The sequence below is a fragment of the Sus scrofa genome, chromosome 12, assembly GCF_054392235.1.
Source record: "Sus scrofa isolate SSC_HxYL_T2T_F1_AM1 chromosome 12, Sscrofa_HxYL_maternal_Yorkshire_Landrace_v2.0, whole genome shotgun sequence".
NCBI lineage: Eukaryota > Metazoa > Chordata > Mammalia > Artiodactyla > Suidae > Sus > Sus scrofa.
In genome coordinates this window covers 59,182,435-59,200,879 of record NC_139394.1, presented here as the reverse complement: position 1 = coordinate 59,200,879, position 18,445 = coordinate 59,182,435, and the positions used below count along the sequence as shown (strand labels likewise).

At 56.8% G+C, this 18,445-nt stretch overlaps 1 protein-coding gene across 18 annotated transcripts in view; it reads left to right on the top strand.

The window, feature by feature from the left end:
- Nucleotides 1-15,421, top strand: part of PIK3R6 (phosphoinositide-3-kinase regulatory subunit 6) — a 60,306-nt gene extending 44,885 nt beyond the window's left edge. For 8 of the 18 annotated variants that reach the window (XM_084986127.1, XM_021067869.2, XM_084986128.1 and 5 more), the window contains 10 exons: nucleotides 736-1,153; nucleotides 1,512-1,590; nucleotides 2,162-2,284; nucleotides 3,510-3,620; nucleotides 5,816-5,906; nucleotides 6,189-6,259; nucleotides 6,719-6,809; nucleotides 8,810-8,922; nucleotides 13,874-13,986; nucleotides 14,744-15,421. In XM_084986127.1, coding sequence (XP_084842253.1) covers nucleotides 736-1,153; nucleotides 1,512-1,590; nucleotides 2,162-2,284; nucleotides 3,510-3,620; nucleotides 5,816-5,906; nucleotides 6,189-6,259; nucleotides 6,719-6,809; nucleotides 8,810-8,922; nucleotides 13,874-13,986; nucleotides 14,744-14,897 — 1,364 coding nt within the window. In that variant the 3' untranslated portion in view covers nucleotides 14,898-15,421. Of the gene's footprint in view, nucleotides 1-735; nucleotides 1,154-1,511; nucleotides 2,049-2,161; nucleotides 2,285-3,509; nucleotides 3,621-5,815; nucleotides 5,907-6,188; nucleotides 6,260-6,718; nucleotides 6,810-8,809; nucleotides 8,923-13,873; nucleotides 13,987-14,743 lie in introns of those variants that run through there. The other 10 variants (XM_084986129.1, XM_084986124.1, XM_084986121.1 and 7 more) reach the window with 4 other exon arrangements.
- The last annotated feature ends 3,024 nt before the right edge of the window (nucleotides 15,422-18,445 follow it).

Sequence of the window (18,445 nt, the reverse complement as noted above, 5' to 3'; positions counted from 1 at the left end):
CATCTGAAAAGAGGGTATATTTTCTCTCTGTCAGAACAGCGCTGTGCATTAGCCACTGGCTACATGTGTCTAGAAAGTGCCATGTGCCATGATAGTGCCAACAGACAATGTATGTCCCTGGGAAGGAGTCTGGCACAAAAAGGCTGTGTTCCCGGAGCTGGAGGGGGCCTTCTAAAGAGACCACACTGGGAGGACAACCATGCCGGTCCCCCTGGCTCTTCCCAAGGGAGGGGGGAAGACAGAGGTGCAGGCTGTGGGGGGAAGGGCTGCGCTGGACCAGAGACCCTCTTTCATGTACTGAGTCGCCCTGGATGGATTCACTTCTCTCGGGCCACCGTTTCCTCGTGAATGAAGGTGGATTCAAAAAGCCTGGAGGTCTTTCCAGGAGCTGGTGGTCTGTTATCTGTGACTTGGGGAAGCTTCGAGGAATGGAAGGATGGAGGATGCTAATGAGCGAATAGGGAGAAGAGGGCTCTAGATTCAGGAGGTACCGCGTGAAATTGATTTCTTTGCTGCAGGACTTCTCAGAGCCTTTAAGATGTTCACTCATGGCAGGAGTGTGTGAGGGCCTCAGTCCGTTGGCCACAGAACCTCTGTTCCTTGGCGGAGCACCTTGTGGGGCTTCTGCTGAGCTCACCATGTGGGAGGCACGGAACCACAGGCTTGCCAGGGTGGGGCCCTGCCAGCCTGGCATCCCCTCCCGGTCTTGACAGTCTCTTGGTCTCTGCATCCCAGGGAAGGAACTGGTGCTCTTCCTGCGCCCGCATTCCCACCTGCGCCTCAGTGCGGACCTGGAGGCTTTGGATCTGCAGGGCCTCGGGCCAGACTGGGAGATGGCCCGGGCCTCGGTGCTGTCCACCGACAGCGGCATTGAGCGGGACCTTCCTTCGGGGGCCGACGAGCTGCCTGGCAGCCCCGAGATGGAGCGAGCCGGGCTGCAGCGCAAAGGGGGCATCAAGAAGCGGCTGTGGCCCCCGAACATCCTGATGCCCAGCGGCTGGGATGGGCCGTCAGGGCTGCACCGCAGGACGGGCCAGCCCAGCGGAGATGGGGAGCTGCTGCCTGGGGTCTCCCGACTGCACACGGCCCGGGTGCTGGTGCTGGGGGACGACAGGATGCTGGGGCGCCTGGCCCGGGCCTATCACAGCCTCAGGTAGGAGCCGGAGGGGGGCATCTGGGGGCTGGAGGTGGTGGGGGGCCAGGCGGACCTGGCCTGGGCGTGAAGGATGGAGGAGTGGCCAGGGAGGGTCAGGAGAGGCCAGGGTGGGATGGTGAACAGTACTCCCCGCCCCTCGCTCCCCGCCGCCGCCGAGCGCGGCCACCGCGGAGCCTCACGAAGGGCCGAGCACCTCCCCGCGTTGTGCAGATGAGAGGACGGAGGCTCAGAGAGAGTAGGTCGATTGCCCAGAGCCAAGAGATAATGAATAGCAGAGCCAGGATGTGGAACCGAGTCTGTCCGAAGCCAAAACCCCTGTCTCACGCCTGTGTCTGTGCTCTGCTCCCCTTGCCAGGAAACGAGAGACCCAGAAGTTCTGCCTCACCCCCAGGCTCAGCCTGCAGCTCTACTACATCCCGGTGCTGGCGCCCGAGGTGGCTGGACGCCGGGACCGGAGCGGGACGGGGGCCGGGGGCCGAGGGGGCGGGGCGAGGGGCGGGGCGTCGGGAGCGGCGGTCTGGGTTCCCGGCTGGGCAGGGGCACAGCGCCCCCTCGCATCCCCTGCCCCGGTGCTGGGACCACCCTCCCTGGGAGGCGAGCTGGGAGAGACCTGGAGGGCTGCTGTTCTAGAAGCTACCGAAGGGGGCCCTGCGGGCCGCCTGTGACCAGAGACAAGTTCACGCACTGTGCAGCCTGCCTGTGGCTGGTTTCGTTTGCTTTTCTAATGGAATCAAATTCAAAGCAGTTACTTGTCTGTCCACTTTTACGGAGCCGATGAGCATTTCCCAGGATCCCCGGCGAGTGTCCTCAGGGACCGGGGTTTGGCTTCATCTCAGGTGTAAAACCAGTCTTCACGTGGACAGAAATCGGGGCCCCAAGAGGTTGAGTGCTGGTTAGTTTGCCCCCAAAGCTAGTCAGTTTGGTTTGGACAGGTACCTGGGGACCCTCCGAACAGAAAGAGAGGGCCTGACGGGTCTGCCCCGTCCCTTTTCCCTTTGTCCCCAGAAACCGGCAGCATCCAGGCATTCGGAGCTGGGAGAGCTGGCGGCGTTCCTGGGCCGTGCAGACCCGTGGTTCGAGAGCATCGTCAACACCCTGTGCCCTGCCATCCACAAGCTGGCCGAGATGGTAGGGGGGCCACCGTGGGAGGGCGGGGGTGGGACATTTTCCTGACCCTTGACCTCAAGAGTCAGCCTCAGGGGCCCCCGAGGGATGACACAGGAAGGGATACATACAGGAGAGGGGCCCTAACCAGCTAGTCGCTGGAATTCACTCTGGGCATGAACTGGGCACCTACCTATTTGGACAGAACCGCTGTGAAGAAAGTAAAGTAAAATATTCATTCCCTCTCTCTCTCTCTTTTTTTTTTTTTTTTTTGCTTTTTAGGGCTGCATCCGCTGCATATGGAGGTTCCCGGGCTAGGGGTCTAATCTGAGCTGTAGCCTCCAGCCTACACCACAGCCACAGCAATGCCGGATCCTGAACCCACTGAGCAAGGCCAGGGATGGAACCTGCATCCTCATGGATACTAGTCGGGTTCGTTAACTGCTGAGCCATGACGGGAACTCCCAGAATATTCATTCTTAAGTGTGAAGCCAATTATATGCCTTCTTTTTGGGTTTCCTGTGCCACTTTCTCTCCAAATGCAACAGTTCATGTTTCCTGAGCAGTGCCAGGCACTGTTCTAAGCACTTAGATGCAGCCCTAGGTATCAGGTATGCATGTGTGTGTGTGTGTGCGCGCGCCTATGGGTGTATGTATCTGAATCACTTTACTGTACATCTGAAACAGAACATTGTAAATCAACTGTACTTCAATACAAACATTTTAAAATAGATGCAAATTAAAAAAACACACGGGGTTGGGGAAGGCCTTAGAATAGGACACTAGTCATTTCCCAATAACATGTAAACTTTCGTTTACTCCTATATTCAGATGCCACAAGAACACAAAGAGACACCAGATCATCTGGTTCAAGCTCCCAGCCCAGGATTACTTGGCTAGCGAGTAGCTAAGCGAAACTCAAACCCAGTGCAGACTCACTCATTATGACTTAGCCTCTCAAGCACCTCGTCTGCCTGGAGCACCCGGCACAGTACCTGGTACACAGAGGTGCCCAGTACGCCTGTGTGTGATTGAAATGCATCAGAGTCCCCAAGACGGGGATTTGGACGGGTGTCTTTGGATTAGGGGTAGAAACTGGGTGGAAGGAAAGGCCTGGGCCTCTGAAGGACCGGCTGGGTGAGTGCATCACGAGGACACACGGGGGCTTTGGCGTTTCTCTGTGAGGCAAGTGGCGGCTCACACAGCAGCAGGGAGGATGCTGGCTGAAGGCGGTCTCTCTCCCTCACAGCCTCTGTCCCTGGACACATCCCAGACCGTAGACCCCTTCATCCTGGATGTCATCACCTACTATGTGCGCATGGGCGCCCAACCCATCTATTTCCAGATCTACATGGTCAAGGTAAGCTTCCTACCTGGGACTCCGGGGGGACCACGGCAGCCTGCTGGACCCCATCCCGCCCACCCCGGGAGCTCCTGGGGGGTGGCTTCCCCGGCCGCCTCTGCCTCCAGCTTCCTGCCTTATGAACCCCTGTTCTTCATGCTGCCTCCTGTGCTGAAACTCATCTTATCACCTTCTTGGTTTTGACCTAAATGAGGGATTTAGGCCCTTTCCTGGATTCCCAAAATGCAAACCAAAACCACCACCAGACAAGCCAGTGCAGGGAAAACAAAAACAAAACCTCTCAGGCTGGTCTGGGGCATGAACATCTCAGTAACGCACAGCACATCGCTGAAAGACTAGGCATCGGCCACTGCCCTCCAGGCAAAGCCCACCCCCCTAGGGGGGGCACTGTAACCGCAGAGCTGGGTTCGCTGACTCCCATGGGGAGGGGAGCACACCCCAGGGAGCTTTGGGGCTTCTGGGCTGGAAGAGCTGTTAGAAGGAACTTTCTCTCCTAGGAGTTCCTGTCGTGGCTCAGTGGTTAACGAATCCAACTAGGAACCATGAGGTTGCAGGTTCGATCCCTGGCCTTGGGTTAAGCATCCGGTGTTGCTGTGGCTGTGGTGTAGGCCAGTGGCTACAGCTCCGATTTGACCCCTAGCTTGGGAACCTCCATATGCCGCAGGAGCAGCCCTAGAAATGGCAAAAAGACAAAAAAAAAAAAAAAAAAAAAAAGAGGGACCTTTCTCTCCTGATAGGAGATTTGGAGGGTGGCTCCAGAAAGCAGGACCTTGCTCTGACCAGATGCTACCAGGAAGGGGGCAGGCCTTCCATGGCAGGGCACCCTGTAGTTCTCACTGTCATTCTTTGATGCTAAGAAGCCGTAACTGTAGAGATTTTCATGCCAAGAGAAGTAAGTCAGAAAGAGAAAGACAAATACCTTATGAGATCGCTTGTAGGTGGAACCTAAAATATGGCACAGATGAACCTGTCTACAGAACAGAGACTCAGACATGGAGAGCAGACTTGTGGTTGCCGAGGGAGGGGGAGGGAGTGGGATGGACGGGGAGTTTGGGGTTAGAAGATGCGAACCGTTATGTTTAGAAGGGATAAACGTTAAACAGTTCCTGCTGTACAGCACAGGGAACTATATCCAGTCTCCTGGGATAGACCAGGATGGAAGATGATATTTGAAAAAAGAGGATGTAGGAGTTCCCACTGTGGCTCAGTGGGTTAAGAACCTGACGTAGTGTCGGTGAGGATCCAGGTTCACTCCCTGGTGTCGCTCAGTAGGTTAAGGATCTGGGGGCTGCTGTGGCTGTGGTGTAGCCTGGCAGCTGCTCCAAGATTGGTCCCCTCGCCTGGGAACTTCATGAGCTGAAGGTGTGGCCCTACACATATTTATGGCAGAGTCACTTTGTCCAGCAGAAACTGGCACATTGCAAATCAACTATAATACTTTTAAAAATCACATTCACTAATATATAAATGTAAGCACACACACACAGAAGCCACAGTGGCTCACATTTGGGGGATGGGGGTGAGGGCGTGAGACCTGCACTGTTTCCGTGTTTGGACGAGATCCCTGCGGCATGTGGTCACAGCGGGGTCCTGCCCAACAGTGTTGGCGGCTGTGAAGTTTAAAATCAACCACCGCGGAGGCCGCGCGATCCCCCCCCCCCGGCCACGCCCCTGCGGAGCCCACGGCCTCCCCCTCGCCCACCCCTGACCCCGCCCACCCGGCCTCGCCCCTCCTCTCAGCCCCTCTTCCGGGGCAGCCCCTCCTGCCCCCAGGTTCCCGGCGGTCCCTCCCGCCCTCCCCTCGAGCAGCTCCGGGCTCCGCTGGGTCAAGGACGGTCATTTCTCGTCTCCGACGCTCACCCTTTGGTCCTCAGTGTCTGCAGGAGATTTTATTACCCTCCCTTTGGGAATTTCGTCCCCATTCCTGCCTTTCCCATCAGGCAGTCCGTGGTGCTTACAGGCAGTTTTGGTTTCAATAAGATTCTCCCCCCGTTAATAAATATATTATATTGCTGTGGATCCGGAGGAAGTCAGTTCCAGGCCATCAGTGCATTCAGCTCAGAATCTAGCCTTGGCGGGACGGGTGCGGGACCCAGCCCTGCGTCAGGACACTTCCTGGGCGGCGGGGTTCCCGGGGGAGCTGCCTCTGGCAGAGACTCCATCTCCACCCTCCACCCCCCGCCTCCTCGCAGATCTTCTTCAGTGACCTGAGCCAAGACCCCGTGGAGGACATTTTCCTCACCGAGCTCAAGGTCAAGATGCAAGACTCCAAGTTCCCCAAAGGTGAGCATCCGCTCCCCTTTCCCAAAGCTCACCCTGACTCAGCATGCCCAAGCCCCACTTCCAGAAAGTTCTCCCACCTCACGCCTAGTGATCGCCCCATCCACCTCTGCAGAATCTCTGGGTGTCCTGGGCTCCCATCAAGCTGCCCGGGACTGAAGGGCAGCCTGGCTCCCTTGAGGTGCTGCCTTTCCATCCCGGGACATGCACTGTGAACCCCTGCAACTTCCCCTGGCCTGGGGCGTGGGGGCACCTCCCCTTCACCTCCTCTCTCTCATCGGTCAGAGGGTTGTTCACCCCGGAGGAGAGGCGTGGCCGAGGGCCCAGGGGCGGAGCTCTTCATTTGCTACCAGAAGGTCAGTGGGCGTGGTCTGGAGGAACCGCCGAGGGAGGCCGGCGTCTGGGACGCGGGTGGGTGGGTGGAGTGGGGTGAGGAGAGCAGACCCGGCCAGAGCCAGAGGGGCTTTCTCCCCTTTTCTTGCTGCCGTCCCAAGAGTGTTCCAGCCTCCGGGGAGTCTTGCAGGGCTGTGCAGGTTACGATTGGCCTTCCGCATAGATAAGGAGGCCATCTGACGTCCCCTTGCTCAGAAACAGCTTGCTCTCGAGCTGTGTAGACGCATCGGAGCGTAGTTCTGGGTCTGGAAGCCCGAGCCGACTCCCTGGGCTGCGGGCTCTGAGCCTTCATCCTGTGGCTGCTTCCTGGGTGCTAGGGACGCAGTGGAGACTCGGGGCAGGGGCGGGAAGCGGGACTGCTGGTGTGGGGGGGTGTGCATTGTCCTGAGGACCCCCGTCTGTCCCTGCGTCCCCCTCCCCAGGCCCTGCTCAGTCACCGGGCCCGGGAGGTCACCGTGTCCCTGCGGGCCACTGGCCTGGTCTTGAAGGCCCTTCCAGACAGTGGCACCGAAGGTGAGGAGCGGGAAAAGCGGAGCAGAGAGAGGGCGGGACGCGAAGGGGAGGCGGGGCGCGGAGAAGGAGGGAGGGTGGAGCCACAGGAGGTGGGCCGAGAAGGGGCTAGAAGATTCCCCACCACCACCATCACCACCGTGGCTGAGTCCTACTCATGCTGGGTCCGGGGCTGGGTGCCAGGCTGCCCTAGTGAGGCCTGGCCGGGCCCTCGGGTTGCTCACGTCCAGGCTGATGTCTCTGCAGCTTGACAGCCGCTAGCTGGAAGGTGGAGGGGTCCCGCGAGGGGGTGTAATTGGCCTGGAGCAAATGCATCGGCCACCGAGCTGGTTGTACTTTGTTTGACTAGGTTTTATTTCAAAGGTGGTTCCATGGAGTGGGTACTTTCCAGCTCATAAAGGGCACCGTTAGTCCAAATGATCTAATTCTGGCCAATTACCTAATGAAAGATTATGTTGGATAATGCGATGGATACCTATCATGACTAATAGTAATGGTGAGATCTCACTATCCAATTTGAAATAGAGAGGGGGAGTTCCCGCTGCGGTGCAGCCGGTTAAGGATCTGGCTTGTCTCTGTGGAGGTGCCGGTTGGAGTCCCTGGCCTGGAACAGTGGATTCCCAGGAACTTCCATGTGCCACAGGAGTGGCTGAAAAAAAAAATTTAATCAAAATAAAATAGAGATAGGGTACCGATTTATGTGCATATAGTCAATTATAAATAAGACCTTTTTTTGTCAGCTCATTGAGCTTCTGGAGTAAGAAAAAGGATGGTAACAAAGGCGATTAACCGTTGCACACATTTATCAGAACCGGGCAATGTTCCATGACAAGTACATGAACTCTCTTAAGCACGGTAACCTCGTGAGATCCATAGTGCTAGTGTTAGCCATTGCTTTTTTCCCGGAGAGGAGACGGCAGCAAAGAAAGTGATTTGTCCAAAGTCACCTCCTTGTGGAAGGGTGGGGGCCGGGATTCAAACCCAGAAAATCTGCTACAAGAGCTGGTGCTGCTCACAGCTGCACCACAGCCCCGCCCTCCCTGTTGCCAAACCTCAACAGACCAGATTTAAGGGATGGGTCCACAGATGCTTGTAGAAGGTCCCTTGAGAGCAAACAAGGAATTCTCCGCCCCAGGGCCTGGCACATGGTAGATGCTCAAGCAGACATTTGCTGCAAAAATGAAGTGCTGCTTTACACCCCAAATTTGTGTGTGTGTGTGTGTGAGTGTGTGTCTTTTTGCTGTTTCTCTGGGCCACTCCCGCCGCATATGGAGGTTCCCAGGCCTCCCAGGTCGAATCGGAGCTGTAGCCGCCAGCCTATGCCAGAGCCACAGCAACGCGGAATCCGAGCCGCGTCTGCCACCTACACCACAGCTCACGGCAACGCCGGATCGTTAACCCACTGAGCAAGGGCAGGGACCGAACCTGCAACCTCATGGTTCCTAGTCGGATTCGTTAACCACTGCGCCACAACGGGAACTCCTACACCCCAAATTTTGTTTCAAAGAATGAACAAAGGCGTTCCCATTGGGGCTCAGCAGGTTAAGAATCTGACTAGTATCCATAAGGATGTGGATTTGATCCATGGGCTTGCTCAGTGGGTTAAGGAGCCAGCTTTGCCGTGAGCTGTGGTGTAGGTCACTAGTGCGGTTCAGATCTGGCATTGCTGTGGTTCTGGCGTAGACCGGTGGCTACAGCTCCGATTAGACCCCTAGCCTGGGGACCTCCATATGCCGCAGGTGCGGCCCTAGAAAAAAGAATTTTTTTCCCGTTGAAGAAGGATGCAGCCGCTGCTCCGAAGTCTGGGATATCGGCCAGGGGACGGAGCTGGATCAGTGGGGAATTGAACTTGTCTAGGAAGGACCACGGAGGGGTTAGGAAGTGGGGGCTGAGCAGAGAGTGGGGAGGGGTAAAACAAGAGGGGGTGGTGGTCAAGATGGGGTCATGTCCTCCTTAGAATCTCAAGCTCCTCTACTCCCCCCCCCCCATGTCATTCTTCCCAGTTTCAGGGCCCACCCACTGGTCCCCAGCTGCTGCTCCCCTGACAGACATGTGCCTGAATGTCAGCGTGACAGAGGTCATCAAGAGCTCCAACTTGGCAGGAAGGTCCTTCTCCGTAAGTACGGGGTAGATACTCAAGCTGGGTTGGTGGCGGGGAGCCTGGGGCAGGGGACCTCTGAGCCTTTCTGAGCCTTGGCTGTTGAAGCAGGTCTTCCTGTTGAAAAGGCTCTGCTTTCCAGTCAGTCTCTGAAATTCAAGCACCAGCGGGCCTGAGTGAGGCACGCTAAGGGTTAAGGCCCCCGCCCTCCCCTCCCCCGGGCCCTCTGCGGACCTGGGACAGACTCAGACACTACAAAATGCTCCCCTGTTCTTTTTTTTGGCCTCGCCTGCAGCATGTGGAAGTTCCTGGGCCAGGGATTGAACCCGCATCACAGCCGTGACCTGAGCCACAGCAGTGACAGTGCTGGTTCCTTAACCGCTAAGCCGTCAGGGAGCTCTCAAAATGCACCCATGTGCTGGCGTGCCCTGCACACAGCAGCCCGACTCCCAGACAGCAGCGGTCTAGCCTTTGACCAAATCCAACCAGTGCTTTCAGCCCCATCGCCCGTCCGATGTCCTCGGCCTTGGCCCTTACTGATCCTCAGAGGGTCCCTTATTGATTCAGACATGGGACCCGCCTAACCCGTGGCCGCTCTGGACTTCACAGCCCTTCTCAGCTGGGCCTTCGAGCCCATGACCACGAACTGAGTTCTCAGAGGGCTTCGATCCCCCACCTCACCTACCAGAGGGTCCCCTTAGGACAAGCCTCTTGCTTTGTCTGATGGTCAGGCGGCCAAGGGCCTCCGCGGTGTCTGCATCCTTGCAGATCCGGCCCGCCGCCCGCTCGTGGCCTCCATCTCATCCCCGTTCTTGGCATCACTCGCCCCTTTTCTCTGGACTTCTTTTCCCATTCCCTGGACTGTCAAAGCCACATCCACGGTTTGAGTCCCAGTTGTCAAGGGCGCCCAGTTCTATATCTCCTGCTCTGCCCTTCACCCGTGAGTGTCTGACTCCCAACTAAGTCAGCCTGAAGTGGGTGCCCCAGAACACCCGAAAGTCAAGTTTTTCAAAGCCAAAGCCAGTGATTTCTAGAAGATAGGCATTGTCTAGAGCCAGACTACCCGGCTTCAAATCTTGGCACTGTCATTTGCCAGCTGCACATGTGACGTTAGCCAAGTCCCTCCAGCTTTCTGTGTCTTGGTCTCATTATCTGGAGAACGAAGATAATGGTACCCACCTTATCCGGCTGTTGCGAGGACTGAGTAGTGGTGATGGGTAAAGCTCCTAGAAGGGTGCATGGCCAAGTCAGGGCTGCGTGTGTATTAGCAGCTGTTTTTATTTCATCCCTCCCTCCCCTGTGTCCTCTCTCTCATTCAGTGGGACGCTCATTAACCAGTCCCCATTCCCAGGAACCTGGGTGTCATCTCAGATGCCTCTTCTTCTTCACTCCGCTGTGTCCGCTGGTTTTCTCTCTCAGACACGCTCACAGCTCTCCCTGCCTCTCCATCCTCCTTCTGGTCCAGTAAGGTTGACCAGTTGTCCCAATTTGCCTGGGATGGAGGGCTTTCCTGGGACATGGGACTTTCAGTGCTAAAACCAGGAAAGTTCCAGACAAACCAGGTTGACGTGGTCACCCTTGGTCCAGAGCTTCATCCAGGCCCTTCTTTTGAACCAACGTCTGCCTGGTCTCCTCGGTGTTACTCCAGTGAGCCTTAAATCCACCCTCCGCGTCTCTGCCAGTGCTTGCTTTCTTTTCTTTTTTCTTTCTTTCTTCTTCTTCTTCTTCTTTTTTTTTTTTTTTTTTGGTCTTTTTAGGGCCACACCTTGCAGCATATGGAGGTTCCTGGGCTAGGGGTCGAATCAGAGCTGTAGCCACCAGCCTACACCACAGCCACAGCAATGTCAGATCTGAGCTGAATCTGTGACCTACACCACAGCTCATGGCAATGCCAGATCCTGAACCCACTGAGCGAGGCTAGGCATCGAACTCGCGTCCTCATGGATGCTAGTCAGATTCATTTCCACTGAGCCACGGTGGGAACTCCATCCCCGTGCTCTTTCTAAAGCAGAACTCAGACCTGGCACTCTGTGCTTAAAAGCCCTGGACCGCTTCCCATGCTCCAGGGCAAAGGGGCTGGAAAACTTGCGTATCATTGCAGCTCGGCTCCATCTGCGACTCCACCCCCACACACCCTTTGCACTGTGATGTTCGTGTCACCGAACCAAACTTGGGTCCCCATAAAGCCAGGCTACCAACACTAGGTTGTGGTGCAGGAGAGGGCGGCATTTATTGCAGGCACCAAGCAAGGAGTCCAGGCAGCTAAGTGCCCGGAACCCCAGAAACTCCCTGATGGGTTTCGAGGAGGTGTTTTTAAAGGTCAGGTAAGGGAGGCGGGGCGCCAGGGCATGGGGTCAGCTGGTGCACTGTTCTCTGATTGGTTCATGGTGGCACAACAGGGCAGTGTCACAGAGATTCATTTTATCAATCCTTAGGCTGCAGCTGGTCTGGGAGCTGTCTGTAAGATCATCAAGTAGGGGTTCCCATTGTGGCTCAGCTGTAACGAACCCGACTAGCATCCATGAGGATGCCGGTTCGATCCCTGGTCTCCCTCAGTGGGTTAAGGATCCGGTGTTGTCGTGAGCTGTGGTGTGGGTCGCAATCGCAGTTCAGATCTGCATTGCTGCGGCTGTGGCCTAGGCTGGCACCTGCAGCTCGGATTTGACCCGTAGCCTGAGACCTTCCATATGCTGCAGGTGGGGGCCCTAAAAAGACACACACACACACACACACACACACAGAGTGATCGGGTAGTTCATTTCTTCCATTTGGTAGTGGTTTTAGCATCTATAAAAGAGCTCAGGAGATGGGCCTCAGATGCTGTTATCTTGGCGCTTCAGAACAGGGCTGGAGCAGAGGATGTGGGGAAGGCCCCCCACGTGGCCGTGTTCTGGTGGCCCTCCCGCTGGCCTTTGCTCATGGGCTTGGCTTGGCCTGAACCCCGTTCCTCCCTTTCTCTTCCCCATCTTCCCTTCATAAGCCCTGCTTCTCTTTCTCCACGAAACTCAGGTGTCACCCCCAGGAGACCCGTTCCTCCGCATCCTCCACTCTGCGCCCTGTTCCCCGCTCCCAGAGAGCCAGGGCCTCCACCTCTGTGCTTCCCCCAGAGCCCTGGGGACACAGCCGTGGGAGTGTTGGCAGTGCCGTCAACGACGTGACACCAGCTCCCGGCCTCAGGCCCCATCTCCGCCCTCCTCCCAGCACTCAGGCCGCCGCCCGAGCTCGCCAGATGATCCCGGATCTTCTGTCCAAACCCCTCCTCTGCAGCATCTCACCCCCAGCCAGGGGTGGCTTCTTCTTCTGGGGGGGGCTGTGCCCTGTGGGAGGGCTCCGTGAGGCCGAGCGCTCTGGGCTGAGCAGAGATCTGCCTCCCACAGCTCTGCACTTGAGCGTTAAGCTCCAGGGTGGACCTACTTGCCCTCCGTGTTTCCTCTTTCAAAGTCAGTTCCTTGCAGTGGTTTCTATTTTTAATGACTTCTTTAAACAGCCTGCCTGCGGGCTTTCTGAAAATCTGAACTCACCACCCCAGCGAGTTCCCTTTTACTCCCACTCTGTCTTGCTACCCACAAGGTAGTTGCTACGGTTACCATATATTTTTCTAAATAGGCGAGAAACAAAAGCACGGAGAGCTTAAGAATCATGTCCAAGGTCACACAGCTAATATGTGGCAGAGCCAGGAGGAGAACCCGGGTGGTCTGTGCTTTGAAGCCTCTGCCCAGAGACCCTGGCTGACCTGCCCCCACCCCACGGAAGTCCAGCAGCGATGCCCAGACATGCGGGACCCCCAGGTTTAGGCTCTGTTTGTGCCTCTGTCCTCTGACAGCAGAAAGTGGATCAGCCCGGCCTGCAGCAGGGAGCTCATGAAGAGTGCCCAGGCCTGGGCTGGACTCCAGCCCAGACCACTTAAATCAGAATCCCTAATTTGAGGTTGTGGAAAGGTGACTCCAGGGTTGAAAATACTTGAATGCGGAGGAGTCGAAGGCTCTAGAAATGTGAGGGCCCTGTGGTGGTGCGTCACCCAGAGCTGCCGTGTGTGTGGAAAGGCCCAGTGCCTGGAAAGGCCCTCAGAGCCCCACCTGGAACCCAGGACGTGCCACATCCTCTTTCCGGGGAAGGGGCCCCTCGGGAGCAGCCCCCTCGGCACGGGTTGGAGGGCTGCCTTGGGGCTGTTTCCCTTCCATCCTTTCTGGAGAAGCCTCGCAGGGCTTTGGGTGTGAAAGCAGGAGCACCTCGCCCCGGCTTCCCCACGCAGGGGCTGGAGTCCTTCCGCCTGTAACTGGCCCCAGACGAGTCCAGGGTAGAAGCTGATACAGGCCTGGTCTGAGCCACGGGGGTCGGGGGCCGCTTTCCAGATCCTCCATCGCTGCCCCAGGGAGATAATTTTGTACGCAGGCCTCACTGAGAACTGGGGTCAGGACTTACACAAACCCCAAAGTGCCCCTGAATCGCACACATAACCTGCCTGTCCTGTAGGAGGCGCTCAGGTACCTTGAGCACCTGGAATTCCAGTTGTGTTAGAAATTAAAGACCACAGGTGGTTGGAGTTCCCGTCGTGGCGCCGCGGAAATGAATCCGACTAGGAACCATGAGGTTGCAGGTTCGATCCTTGGCCTCGACCAGTGGGTTGGGGATCTGGCGCTGCCGTGGCTGTGGTGTAGGCTGGCGGCTACAGCTCCAATTAGACTCCTAGCCTGGGAACCTCCATATGCCACGAGTGCGGCCCTCAAAAGACAAAAAAAAAAAAAAAGGCCACAGGTTGGAAAAAGAACTGTGGGAATGATGGGAGAGCCAAGGACCAGGGAAGCCTAGAAGCAATTTTTGTGGGGTTGTCACTGCTGAGAGTCACTTGTGGGAAGAGAGGCGGGGGGCCCCGTGTGCTGGTCTGAAACACAGCAGATTCCAGGGTAGAAGAGGTTGGCTGGGCCATCTGTCACCAAGGTGATGCTCACCCGAGCTGTCTCTGTTGCAGACAGTGACAAACACCTTCCGGACGGCCAACATCCAGATCCAGAGTCAGGACCAGAAACTGCTGACACTGACGCTGGACAAGGACGGTCAGCGAACGTTCAAGGACGTGGTCAGGTGAGGCTGGGCTCGGCGCCCCCGGGGCAAAGCTCCAAGGCAGCCAGGAGCCCCCAGCGCCTTGTCAGGGCGGATCCTGGGCCAGGCGCATGTCCCTGATGGGCGCAGACTCAAGTGATGACTTGCTTCCATGAGGAAGAGCAAATAAATGGCTAACCCGAAGTTTCCCGAATTTCCTCGGCCTGCAGCCCTCCTGATCCGGCGCCCCCATGCTGGCGCTGACCCCAACACAGGCTGCCTTTCTATGACAGCCATGCCCCAGTTAAGGCGACACTTAACAGGTGTCCCTTGGGGAGGTATATTTGGGTCATCCAGGCTCATCCTCTCCCTGCGTTTGTCGTAGGCTCAGGGCTCTTTCTTGAGAGCCCTCCTCTTCCTCTGTGGGCCCCTCGACATTAAAGGGCCCACCTTTAAAATGCCCAGGTAGGAGTTCCCGTTGTGGCTCAGCGGGTTAAGAACCCAACTAGCATCTATGAAGCTGTGGGTTCAGTCCCTGGCCTCGCTCAATGGCTTAAGGATCCAGCGATGCCACAAGCTGTGACAGAGGTTGAAGATGTGGCTTGGACTGGGCATTGCTGTGGCTGTGGTGTAGGCCGGCAGCTGCAGCTCCAATTCGACCCCTAGCCTGGGAAGGTCCATAAGCTGCAGGTTCAGCCATAAAAATAAAAAAAAAAAAAAATCCCAGACAGATGTGACCCCCCCCCCCGCCCCCCACCACCCAGATCGGTCTCCTGAGCTGGCTTCTCTCCACCCGCAGATTCGAGGTTGCTCCCTGCCCAGAGCCGTGTTCCAGGGCGCAGAAACCCAAGGCCTCGTGGCTGAGTTCACATGGGCAGGAGATGGAAAGGACCAAAGCCAAGGCCAAACCCCTTCTAATGCCCATCAACACGTTCTCTGGCATCGTCCAGTGAGCCTGAAGGGGGCACAGAACCGCTGAGTCCGAGAGAGGCAGGCCCGCGAGTAAGAGCACACTACCCCGCCGGCCCCCAGACAGTCACACCAACCGCCGGACCAATGCCCGGTCCCCCTGGGCGGCTTCCAGCCGGTCCTAGAAGCCAGCAGGTGCCTAGAGCAAGGGCAGCGGGCCGCGGGGGTGTGATGGAGCAAGGCCCAAACAAAGCCCAGGGCAGGCCCTGGCCGAGCTGCACCAAAGCCTGGCTCCTCGCACCCAGCTTCATCCTTTGTGGATTTCTCATTCCTGCCTCTCCCGCTGTCTTCTCCCACTCAGGCTCCCTGCCCGGCCCTTAAAGTCAAGGTGAGAGCTGCTGTCCTGGTCAGGGCCCAGCGGCCTGGGGGACACAGGAAGCAGGCAGGGGCCGCCATCCCTCTTCCCTCAGGCCACTGCCCACCTTACCTGCTCCCAGGCGGCCATCTCTTCTGGCTGAGACAGAAATGTCAGATTCAATAAATACACACTAAAGTGTTTCTGCCTTCATCTAATATCATCCATACTTGCATTTTAGTAGAGAGCAGAGGCATTCCTCAGTCCAACTGCATGAAACTGCTTAGGCCAGGTAAAATCTTCAAGAAATATTTACTGGTGTGTTCTGTCCACCTGCCCAGCCCTCTTGGTCACTTGAGGGCCTCCTGACCAGCTCTGTCCCAAACGGAGGTGGGAATGCAGGTTAGTTTCAGAAGAGCCAGAGATTAAAATGCGGGAGTTCCCCTTGTGGCTCAGTGGGTTAAGAACCCGACTAGTATCCATGATGATGCAGGTTCAGTCCCTGGCCTCACTCAGTGGTTTAAAGATCTGGCATTGCTGTGAGCCATGGTGTAGGTTGTGGATGTGGCTTAGATCTGGTGTTGCTGTGGCTGTGGTCTAGGCCGGCAGCTGTAGCTCCAATTCGACCCCTAGCCTGGGAACCTCCATATGCCGCAGGGGTGGCCCTAAAAAGAATAAAAAAGAAAAAGGAAAGATACCAAATTTCTTGGTTTTTGAGTTCAGCCACTTACATCCGGGTATAAGCCCATCCCTGTCCCCTGGGCAGTCGCAGGGGATGGTGGCAGTGGGGTGGACCAGTCCCTTCCAAGTTCGGAGCAGCAGGGTGAAGAGTTAGGCTCTTCACTTGTGGCTTCATTGCCCCGGGAGTCGGGGCAGGTCTCTGATCACATTCTCAGAGCCAGGGGACAGCGGAAGGGGGTCTCCTAGGGGGCCGAGGCAGATGGGCCCGTGGGTGGCCTTAAAGACAGTCCCTTGCCTCCATGGGCATGGGCAGCAGGTAAGGTTTTCCCCAGGTGGTTGAAAGCCAACAAGCACAGGGGTCTCACTGTGAAAGGGAAGAGATGCAGCTGTGAGTGGCAGCAGGGACTACAGATCCTGAACCTGGGTGGGGACCACGGCACCTGGATGGACACCACGGGGTAAGCCCCTGCCCCTCCGCGACCACCAGTCCTGGACCGATGAGGCTCAAGACGTAGATGGATGTGGGGTCCTCCCCTGATGCTGCCGCCTGCGGAGCCCAGGGAGGAGAGGGGCTGGGGACAGCCCTCAGTGGGACTGAGGTGGCTTTAAACTGGAAATGACTGGTATCGCTCAATTTGAGTGAGTTTATCTGAACAGGGCTAGATTTTTTTTTTCCTGCCCCTGGGGTGATAGGAGTTGATTCTTATCAATTTGGGAAATGATCAGTTCTCTTTTTTCCTTTTCTTTTTTTTTTTTTTTTGGCCTTTTTAGGGCCACACCCTAGGCATATGGAAGTTCCCAGGCTAGGGGTCGAATTGGAGCTGGATGCCGGCCTACACCACAGCCACAGCCACGCCAGATCTGAGCTGCATCTGCAACCTACACCGCAGTTCACGGCAACCCCGGATCCTTAGCCCACTGATCGAGGCCAGGCATGGAACCCACATCCTCATGGATGCTAGTCGGATTCGTTACCACCAGGCCATGCCGGGATCTCCAGATGACCAGGTTCTTGAAATAAACATTTGCAGAGTTTACCAGCTGACAGAGTTAGGGGAAAGCTCCTGGCCTCCTCCCCCAACAACCTCTCCATCAGCTCACACAAAAAAGCATGTTGTAGATCAAGTTTGGCTGCGCATTCAGACATGTGTTGGCAAGCAGCCCTTCTCCTCCCCCAGCCCCAGCCCCAGCCCCAGCCAGATGAGATGCTCCACACCAACCTGGCTGCAAAGTTCACTGAACACAGTTGGCTGGACCTTGGGCCGTCTTGGAGTAAAGGCTACCATTCCAAAGGGTTTAGACTGCTGGAATCTCTAGATTCTTCTTCTTTTTTTTAATGGCTGCACTGGCAGCATATGGAAGTTTCCAGGCTGGAGGTGGAAGCGGAGCTGCAGCTGCCAGCCTACATCACAGCCATAGCAACGCTGGATCCAAGCCACATCTGCGACCTACACGGCAGCGTGCGGCATCGAGGGATCCTTAACCCAGTGATCGAGGTCAGGGATCCAACCTGCATCCGCGTGGACATTATGTTGGCTTCTTAACCTGTTGAGCCACAGCAGGAACTTCTGGGTTCCTGTGCCCTGTTCACCAAGGGTGAAAACACCTCCAGAATTTTTAGTAACAACCCATGCGACTTGGAGACCACCAGCTTCACCAGTGCAATTTTGCCAGTATCCCTTTGGCTCCTTAATGAATCCACTTCTGCCGATTTTCAGATTATTAATATGCTTGTCTTCCCTGCCTCTGGAGGGTGGCTTTGGGATGTTAGCTAACCCGCTGTGGTCTGTGTGTACCCAAAATGGACAACTAAGCACTCTTCGGTGTCCCCTAAACAATCTAGTACATGCATAATGTTCAGGGGGAGGCTGGGAGGACTGCTTGGAGGAGCTGCCACCTCAAGGCTGCCCTCAGTCCCTCTCTAGGGATCATCTGCCTTAAAGAAAATTGTGTCACCTAAGGTCATGCCTCTTCCAGAGGCAGCTCAGTTCCCATCAAACAGTTCTAGAGCCTGGGGACAAAAATAGCACTTTGATCCTGATGGCGGCAGGCAGTTAAGAAGAGAGACCGTGAAACAGAAACCGGTAGTGTGTTTGACAGCAATGCGGTCCTAGGGAGAAAAATTAGCCGGGCAGGGGGCGCGGTGGGCTGGGGGTGCGAATCTGGGGAAGGGGCGGGATTTGCCAGTGAGGGTGGACACTGAGGGAAATGGGGTTTGGTTCTTGACCAGCGGGGCATGTGAGTGAAGATCTGAGGAATGTGAAAACGGGGCTAACGCCGTGAACGCCATTCCCTCTCCCTCCCACCCAAGTTGAGGTCAGGGATCTAACCCAGCTTGGTGGGCAACGCCCGGCCCAGGGAGGGGGCGGCCTGGAGCGCCCCCTGCAGGCCACAGTCCGCGACCCTCGCGCACATCCGGCAGGTGCGGCCAGGAGGCCCGGGGACGTGGCAGGTGCGGCCCGCAGGTGCGCGGGCCCCGCCCCCTAGGTGCGGAGTCCTCCGGGCGGGGCCACTTCCGGGCCGGTGGCCGGACGTGGGGGCGGGGGCGGCCGTTGA